Source organism: Peromyscus californicus, unplaced genomic scaffold, assembly GCF_007827085.1.
Source record: "Peromyscus californicus insignis strain IS unplaced genomic scaffold, ASM782708v3 Scaffold_12__1_contigs__length_115047231, whole genome shotgun sequence".
NCBI lineage: Eukaryota > Metazoa > Chordata > Mammalia > Rodentia > Cricetidae > Peromyscus > Peromyscus californicus.
This window is the reverse complement of record NW_026294413.1, coordinates 79,014,229-79,027,134: the sequence shown is the minus strand read 5'-3', so window position 1 is coordinate 79,027,134 and position 12,906 is coordinate 79,014,229. Positions and strand designations below refer to the sequence as shown.

The following is a 12,906-nucleotide window of genomic DNA, read 5'->3' as shown; positions in this document are numbered from 1 at the left end:
TGTTCATGAATCTTTTTCTATTCCTACCAAATTTGCTAGTTTACTTTTATTAGATAAACTTTTCCAAACAGACTGCACGGTCCTTAAAGTCAAAGGCAGTGTTTGTGTTCCCTGTGATTCTTTGAAGAGTCTAGCATGAATGTAATTAGATAAGCAAAACTGCAGCAATTAGAGAGAATTCAAATGCCGTGTGAAAGGGGGCAGGATAGGTGGTTTTAGAGTCAAACTTGTGTGTCATAGTGTGAGTGTAAGTCAACACCATGTGCAGTGCATCTTTATAAACAATTCAAAACTAAAAAGCCAGGCTCATTTTAATAATTGAATAAAATACATAAATTAGTGCGTCAAGTCTGGGCATTTCTAATGAGTAAATCGTCTCTCTGATGATAGACTCATAGTGCATAGGAATGGAACTTCAGAGAATGCTGTACTGGGAGACAAGGTGGTTTACACCAGGACTAGGTTTGGTGGTACGCGCCTGTAATCCCACCTGAGAGACAGAGACAGGGTGATTGCTGCAAGTTCCAGAACAGCCTGAGCTGCATAGCAAGACTCTGGGAGACGGGGAGCGAGAGGAGAGCGAGAGAGCGAGAGAGCGAGAGAGCGAGAGAGAGAGAGAGAGAGAGAGAGAGAGAGAGAGAGAGAGAGAGAGCGAGCTAGTTAGACATCATGCTTGATGCTAAAAAAAAAAAAAAAAAGGACACATAGCCTTGGTTTGGGCCTTTGTAAATATTTTTCCAGCATTTGAGTTGAAAGTTTTAATACCCCTTCTTCAAAGTGATAGGTTTAATTTTATTAGGAAGAGTAGGCTATAATCCTCCTTATAGGTCAATTGAGAACATCTCCGTGGATGACAAAATCAGTAAAGCATACAAAGAACTTACAGATATTCAAGGATGGTCAGTCTCAGTTCACTGCAGTAGCTGGAAATGAAGCAAACGCTTTTCAATTAAATTCTGCTCTGTATTGATATGAGTGTGGAACTTCAGTTTCTTGAGGGCTAATATAATTTTTAACAACTCAGTGGCTATTTTTCCATCACAGAGGGTATGCTTAGCCTTGTGCATTGTACGTAGCCACTGGGGAAACAGTATCTACTAAGCACTCTGAATTAAAAAACCCGAAGCGTTCCTAAATCCAAAACTTCCTAAGCATCACAACAGTGACAGTGTCGCCAGGGGAAAACCCCACAGTGACCTCACTTGATAGGTCACAGTAAAAACATAAGCTCACTCATAGCATTACTTCCATATGCAAGAGACATATGAAATATAAATGAATTTTGTGTTTTGACTTATGTCTTAGCCACAAGAAGTCTCATCATATATATAATGTAATACAATATAATATAATATAGTTTCTTTTTTTTATTTAAAAACTTTCAAAACGCAATGGTCCAAGCATTTGAGATCCTCATTTGTACTATAAAACCTTAGATGTTTTAAATCCCTGGGAAATTAAGTTCTTGAAGTAGCCTAGTTTTCAGGGAAAATGAAGTCATCCTTCCTCAAAAAAAAAAAAAAAAAAGCTGTTTAACCAAGCCTGGTGGAGTAAGCTTGTAATGCCAGCTACACCAGAGACTGAGGAAGCGACTTCATGGTTGACACCCTTCAATGCACAGGCAGCTTCCCATGGGCAGAGGCAATGGCTGTCTATCAGGGGCTTGCTTCTTTGCCAGATGGCTTGCATGCGTTCTGTGCCATCAATTTGAAGATGGAGCTCAATTTCAGGATGCAATGAAAATGGAACTGTATCTTCTCATTCCATTTAAGTTTGGCGGGAGGTCTGGTTTTTATCTCTCTAGAAAGCTGCCTCTTCTGCTGCTTCTCCGAGACATCAAGGCATCTGTCTGCCTAGAATAGGTTCTTGTGATTTCAGAGCTTATGGTCCTAGTCTGACAGTCCTGGGGCTGCCCAGAGTCCCCCCTCTCCTCGCTCTTTGGTTTGATGTTGGCGAGGTTACCGCAAAGCTGTATTTCAGCCATTGTCAGTCTGGGAAGATAAATGCTACTGTCAGAAGTAAGCTCTTGGGCTACAGACATCTCGGTTATGGACAAGTCACAGGTACAGTGCCAAGAGCTTGTATTTTTCTACTGTGTGGAGTAAGCTGAGGAGCGGTCCCGGGCCTTCAAACACTTTAATGTCTGTTTTGCACAACTAGGGACACTCGTCTCCGTAATCATAATGTGATCGTCAAGAGTCAATATTGATACACAGTTCAACTCTAATCCTGAGGCTCCCATCTACATACTGAAAATTGCCCTCAGTGATACCTTCTTTAGAGAAAGGACTTGACTGAAAATCCTGCCTTGCACTTAGCTGCCCTGTATGACACATCTCCTCTCATGACCTTGACACATTTTAAGATTGTGGGCCATTTATTTTACACAAGGTCACTCAGCTTGGGCTTGTCTGACTTTTCTTTCCTTTCACCATGTCGGCCCCGGGGGACCGAACTCAGGTTGTGAGGCTCAGCAGCAAGGACATTTACCCACCGATCCCTTTTGCCATCCCCCAATCTGATATTTCTCTCTGAATAAATTCTAGTTAGAACACATTGGCCGTATGGAGTATTACTTTGCTGTGCCCCCTTCCGCACCAGTGGGACTTGACCTTGAGTTGTCACGGACTAGCGACATTAACTTTGATGATTGACTGAGGTAGCATCTTCCAGGTTTCTCCGTTTGTACTTCATCGATATTTGGGAACCCTGAGTAGCTCTAGATTATGTAATTCTTTTGCTCCTCTAAAGCATTCTGTTATTTTTTTTAAATGTATTTAATTATGTTGCTGTGAGCTCAGGGTGTCCCCTTTAGACCAGTGGTTTATAATCGTTACTAAATTTTTTATCATTTTATTTTGTATGTGCAGCTGTTTTGCCTGCATGTGTGTCTGCGCACCGTGTGTGTGCCTGGCACTCCAGCAGGGCAGAAGAGGGCACCAGATCCCTCTGTAAGCAGCCATGTGGATGCTGGGAATCGAACCCAGGTCTGCCGGAAGAGCGGCCATGCTCTTACCCACACAAACCACTCTCCAGCCCCTCTAATCTGTTATTTTTACAGTTGAGAACACCTTTGGTAGTTACCTGAGCCTCTTCCATGTGTCAGCACTGATGACACCGTGATGAATAAGACAGATAAGGTTCCTGCCCTCCTGCCAAAGGGGGCTTGAAGAGTTAGAAAATGTTAAGTAACCAATGAGCAAGCTCAGAAGGATAGTCATGCCGGTGAGGGGTGAGGCTTCTGTGAGAGAGAGGAGGGCTCCACTTGGACAGAGAAGGTTAAAGAGTGTCGGTTTAGATGAGGTGATCAGTGAGCGCTCTCTCAGGAGCCATGTTTCTGTCGATTCCTGGCCGAAAAACATGGAGCACACGGGAGAGGATGTGAAGGAAGGACTGTTTTTCAGGATCAAATGTACAAAACTACAAGGCAGAAAGGACTACAGAGCTTTCAGAATTAAAGGGGGAAAGTATTGAGGCATGAAACTGGAGAGGAGTGTGTCCCAAATATTCAGAACTCACGGGCCAGTGTGTGATGTTTTTGTTTCTACAAAGTATAGTGGGAAAAAAAATCACGATTTCAAATGGGGACTTCCACAAGGCATTCTGGGTTCTTAAACTATCTCTGCGGCCACAGTGCGATGACACCAGTTGTGACACTTTCGAAAGCAAAGACGTCATTCAGCTTCCTAAACAGTTTGGTGTCCTTGACCTAACTACTGTCTGCTGAAGTTCATGGTCCCTTCTCAGAACAATGCCTTTAAATTACCAAGGAAACTGATTATGTTGAAATATAGTGTATCAGAATATTTTTATAAAATATTTTAGATAATAGCATACTTTTAAAAATATTTTCAAGACCTATATATAATATATATATGGTTATAGATATGTCCCTTTATTACATAGTCTAATGCCATGCCTGTAACCATAAAGTGGATAAATAGGAATACAATGTTGAGCTATGAAGATGACTGTAATATGACTAAAAATACCTGATTCTATTGGCTGACTGACTCACCTGCAGAGCTCATGCTAGTAACCGTGTTTATAAGGAAAGGAGATGATAAATTTCCATTTGACGTTAGAAAAAATAAAGGAATAATTTTTATCATCAACATTCACAGACCACTCTTTAAATTCTGTCCTCGGGTCCATTGGGGAACCCAATTAATGACTTTTTATATAAGCGGTTATTTCATTTGTCACAGAGAAGATGGAACTTCCAACTCTGGAGATGGCAGACAGCAAGGGGTCTAAACGTAGGACATTTTTGGAGAATGAATCAACAGGACAGAAAAGGTAGAGACTATTCTAAATTTCTGAGAACAATCTCCATAGGAAGCGCCTATGACTATGAAAGTGTTAGAAAGGATAACCTCAAAGCCTGAGATCCAGGCAGAACGTCACACAGTTTACACTAAGGTAAGGGACACACGTGACAGTCTAGGTAGAGTTTGAATCAGGAACATAAACACTCACCATTGGCTGTTCCTGAGCTGAGACCCAAGCCAAGCACTTACTCAGGGAAGCCTAGAACCCACACACCCACATTGAGGTCAGTGCTGGACATGACGGCACACATCTGTAACTCCAGTGTCTAAGAAACTGAGACAGGAGGATTCTGAATTGTACACCAGCCTGAGCTACGGAGCAAGGGGCAGGGCAGCAGGATAAGATCCTGTCCCCCAAAGCAAACAACAGAAAGAGCAAAGCCTGGGGATATTAATCACCTACAGACACACACACGCTACTGCTCTACAGATTAAATACGACCCTTGGTAGAAAGTGGTTTACACAGTGTTGACACATAGCAAAGGCCACAGATATTGGCAATTATTCTAGTTATTAACAAGATTCTGATGTGGTGTTGGATTATCATCCACAGGAGACTACAATCTAATTGAGGAAACAAAATATAATACGTTTTGAAAAGGAAATCATTCAGAATTATTTGTTCAAATATAAACTATGAGCAACTCCGTGTTATTAATTTTCTGGTGCCCTCTTCTGGGTCATAAAAAAAGCACTTTGGGAACTAGAGAGATGCTCACATACAAACACGTGGCACGAAGTTTCTGAAGTACTTCAGAATCAGTGTATGTGTGTCAGTGTCTGCCTGCCTGCGTGTCTGTGTACCTTGTGTGTGCAGTGCTCCAGGAGGCCAGAAGAGGACACTGGATCCTCTGGGACCAGAGTTACAGACTGTTGTGAGATGCCAAGTGGATGCTGGGGATTAAACCAGGTTTTCTGGAAGAGCGGTTTCCACCTTTGGGGCTAGCCGGGGATTTGAGTGGTTTGCAGGCAGCTGGCTACAGCTTAATAGAAAAACAAGTCCGAGTTCTTCTTCTACCATAGCATTTGCTGCCTGAGGATGACCACACTCAGGAAATCTGCTGATCCTCCGGGTTTCATCTAGAGATGGCAGATACTGATTTTCACTTAAGCACTGCCGTGAAGATAGGAAGAAAAAGATGACTTGATGGAACAAAATGGGGCCACAATGAAAATATTTCACAATTACCGTAATGTCTATTAAAGAGATAGGTTTTTGGAACAAATATACTATACCACATAGTTCCCCCCCCCCCCCCTTAAATTCACGTCCATCTAGAATCTTAGAATGTGACTTCATTTGGTAACGGGGTGTTTGTAGGTGTGATTGGGTTAACGGGAGGTCACACTAAGTAGGGTAGACCCTAACACAATGACTGGTGGGATTTGAACAGCGGAGAGAATGCCATGTAGACAGGGGTCAGCATTGGAGTGAGTGCTCTGTGCACAAACCAGGGAACGCTAAAGAGCACCACAACCCGCTAAGAGTGGCGTGGAGCAGATTCTCCCTCGGAGGGTTGGGGACCACAGCTGCTGACACCTTAATTTCCAACATCAAATTTCTAACACTGCGAGAGAATGCACTACTGCTGCTGTTTTGGTCTTTCTGGTTTGTAATGCTACATCAAGGCAGACATATATGAATATGAATACATATATCGGTGTTTACATCTGAACCAAGGTAAGCTGGGCTTCCTGGCAGTAACCATGGGTCCTCCTCTGCTAGTCTTTGGACTTCCAACACAGATATACTTCCTACTCCTACTACAGAGCAAGAGAAGTTTTAACTTGATGTCAAGAGCAAAGTAGGTTTGTGATTACAGAGCGACTATGAGATCTTTCCTAATCAGATCAACTGCCACCTCACACACTGTCACTGTCATTGGGAACACTGGCCTAGGGAGCAGTGTCTGTCTGGAATATTGCATCTTTCTGGTCTGTGGCAAAGAGAATAGAGAAAGAAAAAAATCGAGCAGTTATTGATTGAGAATATGACATTGATCTCCATATCCAACCTGTTAATCATAAAATTGGTGCACCTGTAAGGGATGGGAGTCTAATCCACTTGGTCCTGAGGCAAAGACCAAAGCAAGGGTGTGGCCATCGATCCATGCATGGAAACGTGTGACTGGATGAAAGAGGGTCCCTAATTATAACATCGTATGGACAGAGTGGCAGAGGGAAGAGTGCCTGGCAAGACACGCATGGATTCTTCTACCCCAAAATGATTACTATCAATTCTTCTCACATCTCATTGGCGAGAACAAATTGCTTGCGGTATAACCATGTCGGACAGCACCGTGTGGATCTATGGGCCCTACCTATAGTGAGGAGCATGGTGTATTTTTAGCAATAGTATAATCTGCCCAAGTCTTAGGGAAGATTATACTTGCAGTAGTCACTGTGAGAGACTTTCACACCCTACAGTGGTAGTGGTTCCATGAGCAAATGTCTTTGGGAGTGACCTTCAGCACAAGTGCATTGTGTCATATAAGAAAGCAATGACTGACTTTGTTTCTGATTCCAAATGGCATTCTTCTGGGGGATCACCTAAATCATCCCCAGATGTCAGCTGATCTCTCAACATTAAATTTAGCTCCCCAAGTAACAAAACTGTGCAACAACCACAAAGGAAAGTACCACTGGCAACACCTCACAAGGAGCTGGGATGTGCAACCCACCATCTCCAAAAGCAGGGCAGCACCTCTACTGGGGACCACAAATAGTGATGCTATGATGTATATATTCCACACTACATGATATCAGTGTGTGTGTGTGTGTGTGTGTGTGTGTGTGTGTGTGTGTGTGTGTGTGTGTACTTGAAGCTATGCGTCCTTTGTAGAAAAGGGATACAGGCCTGGCTTTGGCATTCCTAGCAGAATTCCAAAAGCAAGGGCATAGCTATCGATCTGTAGATATATAGATATCTTATATATGTTATCTATAAATATGGGTTATCTACAGGTATATAACAACAGTGGCTGTCCTGTGTGAAAAGCTTCCTGTATGTGAGGTCCTGGAAGTTTTTCCTGGGTTAGCTCACTTGGGTCGTCCTTGCCACCAGGTGCAGCAGCTGAGGTATCAGGGCACAGAAGTGGAAGAACAGGGTTGGCCCTTTGCACAACCCTGATGTTGAGTGCTTCTTTTGTCTGAGGCCCTAAGTCTGAGGCTCTTCTGTTTGAGGCTCCTTTTACACTAGATCCCCACCTGCTGGCAACACTCTGTCAGCTTCATTGACACCTTGTCTGCGGATCAGGGAGCTGAGTTTCTGCAGGTGGAGAGTCTCCCTTCACTTTGGTTAGCAGGATGAGGCCCAGCGTAGTGGAGCCCAAAGCTGAGACTTGAGCGAGCGAGGGCACCGAGGATGTTTGGGTCCACGCCTGTCTAACCTTTCAGACATTTCTGCCTTCCCTTGCAGGTGTCCAAGGCGGCTGCGGACTTGATGGCCTACTGTGAGGCACATGCCAAGGAAGACCCCCTGCTGACCCCAGTCCCAGCCTCAGAAAATCCCTTTCGGGAGAAGAAGTTCTTCTGCGCTATCCTTTAAGTCTCTGAGAGGAGGCTGAAGAGCGCCGGGGCTCCTGGGACATTGGTGTAGAGTTCCTAACAAAGTGGGCGCCTTTCTCGTCCGCAGCATTTAAAGAGAGGAAGGAGAACCATCCTGGACACTCCGGGCTGTGCATGTTTAACAAACTGTCCCCTTATGAGAATGGAAGCTGATTCCATGTCCCAACTTTAGAGATCTGACCCAGCAGACCTGCCTGGAGGAGGGGAATGTATAAAAAAAAAAAAAAAAAAAATCGGTGTCACTTCTTTTCTGCTATCCCTCTAAAACCTTACATTTCTGCTTCATATTTAAAAACAAAATAAACATTAAAGCCGGTGTCCTGAGCTGAGATATGGCTGACCTTCTGGGAAGGAGAATTGTCTTTCAAACACCCTCTGCTAAGCTGTAGTCCCATGTAGCCACAGTTCTGTTGAATGACATCCATGTTTAGTCCTTCGTGCCTTTTTCTTTCCCTTCCCTTTCTCTTTCTGTACCCCTCCCTGTTAGTGTACTGTGGAGATAAGGCTGGGTTTGTGTGTTACCCTGAACGCTAAGGATGAGTGAATAGCTGAGACGCTTAGAAAGATGTTCCCTATGGTATTTCTTCACAAGAATAAAAAAAAAAAGAAAGAACACACACACATACACCACACACACCACACACACTCACACAATGCCGGCTATCTGTGTTCTCTTACCACTCTTCTTAATATTTGTATATGATAGTTTTGATTCTGCAAGTAAAAGTAAACCATGTGTTGTGACTGGTGCTTTCATGTCTTTGTGATAGTTTTTGAGTAATACTGCATGAAAATGTCCCCATGTTGCATCCATTCAGAAGTTTTGTTGTTCAGCTGGAAAGCTAAGAAGAGAAGTGAGAGAGAAAAAGATGCTTGAGAGGGGGGAACGTCCTCTGTATTTTGAAAATGGAGATCACTTCAGAGCCTTAGTCATCCTGAAATACCTCCTAGTTAACTGTGGTGTAAGCGCCTAGAGACAGGTTTTCCCCAATCCACAGCGTTTGGGCAGCACAGTTACCCCATACTGGAGACCGGGCAGGGATCCACCATGACTTAGGAAGGCACTGTCAGAATAGCAACACGTTCCCACTTTCCAGGAACCGTGGAAATCATAGGCAAAAGAACAGTGTCCGTGTTCAACACTAGAAACCTATGGCCCTCTTTAGCTCAAGCATCAGAAGAAATAAACCCCCAGCTTCCAAGAAGGTGGCCACCCCCAGAACACCAGCTGTTGGAGAGACAAGTCCCCCAGGCACACTGAGCAGCCCCCGCAGCTGGCTCTTCTTCCCAACGACATGGTCCTCATTTTTCACTCCCCCAAAAGTTCGAAGCAATCATTGCTTTGTGCCCTGTTTGCCAGAGCCTCTCTGCCCTATTTACAGCTTCCTTTGGCTAGCACTCTCTTCCCACAATAAAACACTGAGAGCGGTTTTTTGGTTTGGTTTGGTTGGGGGGGGGGTTGTTGTTGTTTTGTTTTTTTGTTTTTTGGGTGTTTTTTTCTTGGTGGTGTTTTTTTTGTTTTGTTTTGTTTGGGGTGGTGTTTGTTTTGTTTTGTTGTTTTGTTTTGTTTGGGGTGGTGTTTGTTTTGTTTTGTTGTTTTGTTTTGTTTGGGGTGGTGTTTGTTTTGTTTTGTTGTTTTGTTTTGTTTGGGGTGGTGTTTGTTTTGTTTTGTTGTTTTGTTTTGTTCACTCCAGTTGTAACCTCCATCGGTAATGAAAGGCCCTGGGAGACTCCACACGCTTTCTATGGTCTTCCCAGTCAAAGAGGGCCTCCTGTACATCCTGTTTGTTACCAAATCCTAAAAGACCACTACAGCCAAGTTAACTGTACTTTCTTCTCCTACCATCCTCTTCCTCATTTTTAAAAAGCATGTGTGGGGGCAGTGGGGTGGGTACCTGGAGGGAAGAGAAGATAAAAAAGATTTCCTATTTATAGCAAGGACCCATTTTGAAATAGATTTGGTAAATATTTTTCTTAACTCTTTTATGGGTTTTCAGGTAAAGGAATAAATATGTCCGATTAAAATTTATGCCTGAGGTGGGAAGATGAGGATACCAGAACATGTCTCAGTGCATGAATGCGATTTTGTAACCAGGAACTCTCTTCCGGTCAGATCTTGGGGGTTTGTTATTGTCGGTGGGGCACTCAGGAAGAGTTAGTGGTTGAAATAAAAAGCTGTGAGTCTTTACAGAACTCTGCTGTTGTACGGTTGAGAGTACTGTGGAATCAGCTAAAAGTGTCACACATTTAAAGTGAGCTGAAACGTGAATATGTGTTCACACGTCAGCTAGGGGCACTCTTTGCTGGCAAGTGGCATCACTAGAAGGATTCTGGACTTCTGTGCAAATTTAGACCTCTGAAGCAATTAAAGTGGAATCACAATCTTCAAAGCACACCCTGTACAGGTCTAACAATCAAAAATTAAGGATTTATGAATTACTCATGAGCATACTTAAGAATGAGAAGGCAAAAAATGCATTCCCCATCTGAAAGGAAGTTTCAGGAAAATATCTTGTCTCTTTCACAATTTCATATCCTTTGGTATGGAGCTATAATCAGAATCAGTTTTGACTTATTGATGTTTGTATTTATTAAAGGGGAAAAAAGGTTTTGTTTACTAGGGTCTCCAAAGAGCTTAAGTCTTTCGGAATGTCAACTATCATTTTCATCAGCATAATTTTATCTTAGAGTAGCTAATAGGAAACTTCAGCTTAGTTATTTAGGGCCCTCATTTCTATATGCCTGGATAATAATTAAAATCTGCCATGGAATTAGGAAATAATAAATGTCATACTTATAATGCAATGTCTGTTAAATGCAATGTCTGTTAAAATACTTGAACCATTTTCAATACCAACTCGAATTTAAGATGTTTTTCAATTTGAAAGCAAGTAAGATATAATTTAAATCATCATGAGATTTTAAAAAATTAATCATATTTTCCCTCATATGCTTGTATTCACATAATGAATTTTGAGTAAATCAAGCCAATGGTCTTTAGGAGATTTTTATACTTTTTTCTTTTTCCTTAGTGTTTGTTTCTAGCTGCTCCTGGAAATGATGGATATTATGTGTATATTACTGTCTCAAAGCCCAACAATTGTTCAGATCTCCACACTTCCTGTATAAGATCTCTGGAATGTGTCTTTAAATAGAAGGTAACAGAAACATTGGGTAGAGAGGGGGGGCTTGTAGCGTTTTGGGTTGGGTTTTTTTTTTTCTTCCAGTTTTTCAAGACAGGGTCTCACTATGTAGCTCTGGCTGTCCTGGAACTTGTTCTGTAGACCAGGCTGGCCTCGAACTCAGAGATCCCCTGCCTCTGATTCTCGAGTGCTGGGATTAAAGGTGCAAGCCACCATGCCCAGCTTAGAAATGTTAAAGCAGGAGAACCTGAATGTAGTGTGCACATCTTTATCCCACATGAACCGTGTATTTGTTATAATAAATGGAATTTTCAGATTCATTTCCTGTGGGGTCACTTTCATTGCAAACACCTGTGGACCACCTCCCACGTCAATGTTGATTTAAAAAGGACCTGGGGAAGCAGAGATGGGGAAACAGAGATCCATGGTTTCTTTAGGAGTTTGTTCATAGCAGTTTTTAAAAAGAGGCTGATGCTCTGCAAAAAAAAAAGTCTTCCTTGGTTGCTGTGTCTCATGCACAACCCTTGGGACCAAGGAAACATGGGAGGGAGGGTGCTCAGGGCTCTGGAGGCTGGACCAGAGAGAGAGAGATGTGCTAGCTGTATAGACGGTTTAACTTGCTGTAGCTGCACCCCAATAGTACCATCCTACCCCCACCGTATTCAAAGTGTGCTATTCTGTCTGTGATTTTAAAACTATACTTGAGAAGACCGAACCTTTGAATCCTAGATTCAGCAGTCTCCTTGAAGATCTTCTCAGTCAACAAAGGCTTTTTTTTTTTTCAGTACTGGGATCAAACCTAAGGTCGCATGAACGCTGGGAAAGCACTCTACCATTGACCTGTGTGCTTTTTCTACTTTTAAAAAAATTTAACAGGATCTTGCTGTGTTGCTCAGACTAGCCTTGAATTCATTCTCTCCCCCAGGCAGTGCTCACACTTGCAGTCCTGTCTCCTCCGATCACTGGGGTTGTAGGTCTGTCCCACCAGACACACCCCACACCCCCCCCCACACACACACCCACACCCCCGGCCAAGAAAGCCTTCTGACTGTCCCTCGTAGTAGGTATTGCTGGTGAGGAAGGAAGTGCTGGATCTCTTAGGACTTGTGCCAGCAGCAGCAGAAGCAGCTCCAACCCAGGGATGAAGGAGCCCCATGGTAGAGTTTGTGCATGACCGCTCCAAGTTCATCGCTGCTTCTCAAATGGTGACCACCCACCTCAGCATCACCTGAGATGCTTATTAAAAGGAAAGGTCCCTCCCCTGCCCACCACACCGGACTCTATTTGGGTACTTTGCCTCCTGACGTGAACTCAGATTCTCTGACGGTGACTTAACAACACGCATTCTTTTGCATGCTGCCTACCCTCCGAGTTTCATTCTCTAAGTACCCAGCACCGCTTGCTTTCCCTAATGCTGAAGAAGGGCACAGATTGCAAGCATGCAGGAGTGAACACTGAACAAGCAGCAGGTGAGGACCTGGGCAGCTCCTGGCTGGAGCCCTTGCCAGGAGGATGCGGGTGGGCTTTGGCTCTGTTCCTGTTTCCTTCCGTCCCTCTGGGAGGATCCCCTCCAGCACTCCTTCTTTAATAAGCCAGTCACATTTTAGACAGCACTCACAGTGACAGAGGGAATTAGAGCTGGGTCAGCTCCAATCCACAAATTGCAAATAATTTGCCAAGGGAAATCCCTTTCCCTTCGGTTCTGCCCCAAATCTACATTTTCTTCTATTTAGAATCAGGAGAGTTGGGCAGAATTGATTTCAATGAAGGGACCATTGGGTTCCCAACCCTTCCCCAGTGGGAACTCCTGCTGGAACCAGCAAACTGCATCCCTACCCTAAGTTACAGGTTGATAGTGTCTGGT

The 12,906-nt window shown here is 43.5% G+C and overlaps 1 protein-coding gene across 2 annotated transcripts in view; it reads left to right on the top strand.

Moving 5' to 3' along the window:
• Positions 1 to 11,362, top strand: part of Gng2 (G protein subunit gamma 2) — a 107,273-nt gene extending 95,911 nt beyond the window's left edge. For both annotated transcript variants that reach the window (XM_052733474.1, XM_052733475.1), the window contains exon 4: positions 7,751 to 11,362. In XM_052733474.1, the coding sequence (XP_052589434.1) occupies positions 7,751 to 7,879 (129 nt within the window). In that variant the 3' untranslated portion in view covers positions 7,880 to 11,362. The remainder of the gene's footprint in view (positions 1 to 7,750) is intronic.
• The last annotated feature ends 1,544 nt before the right edge of the window (positions 11,363 to 12,906 follow it).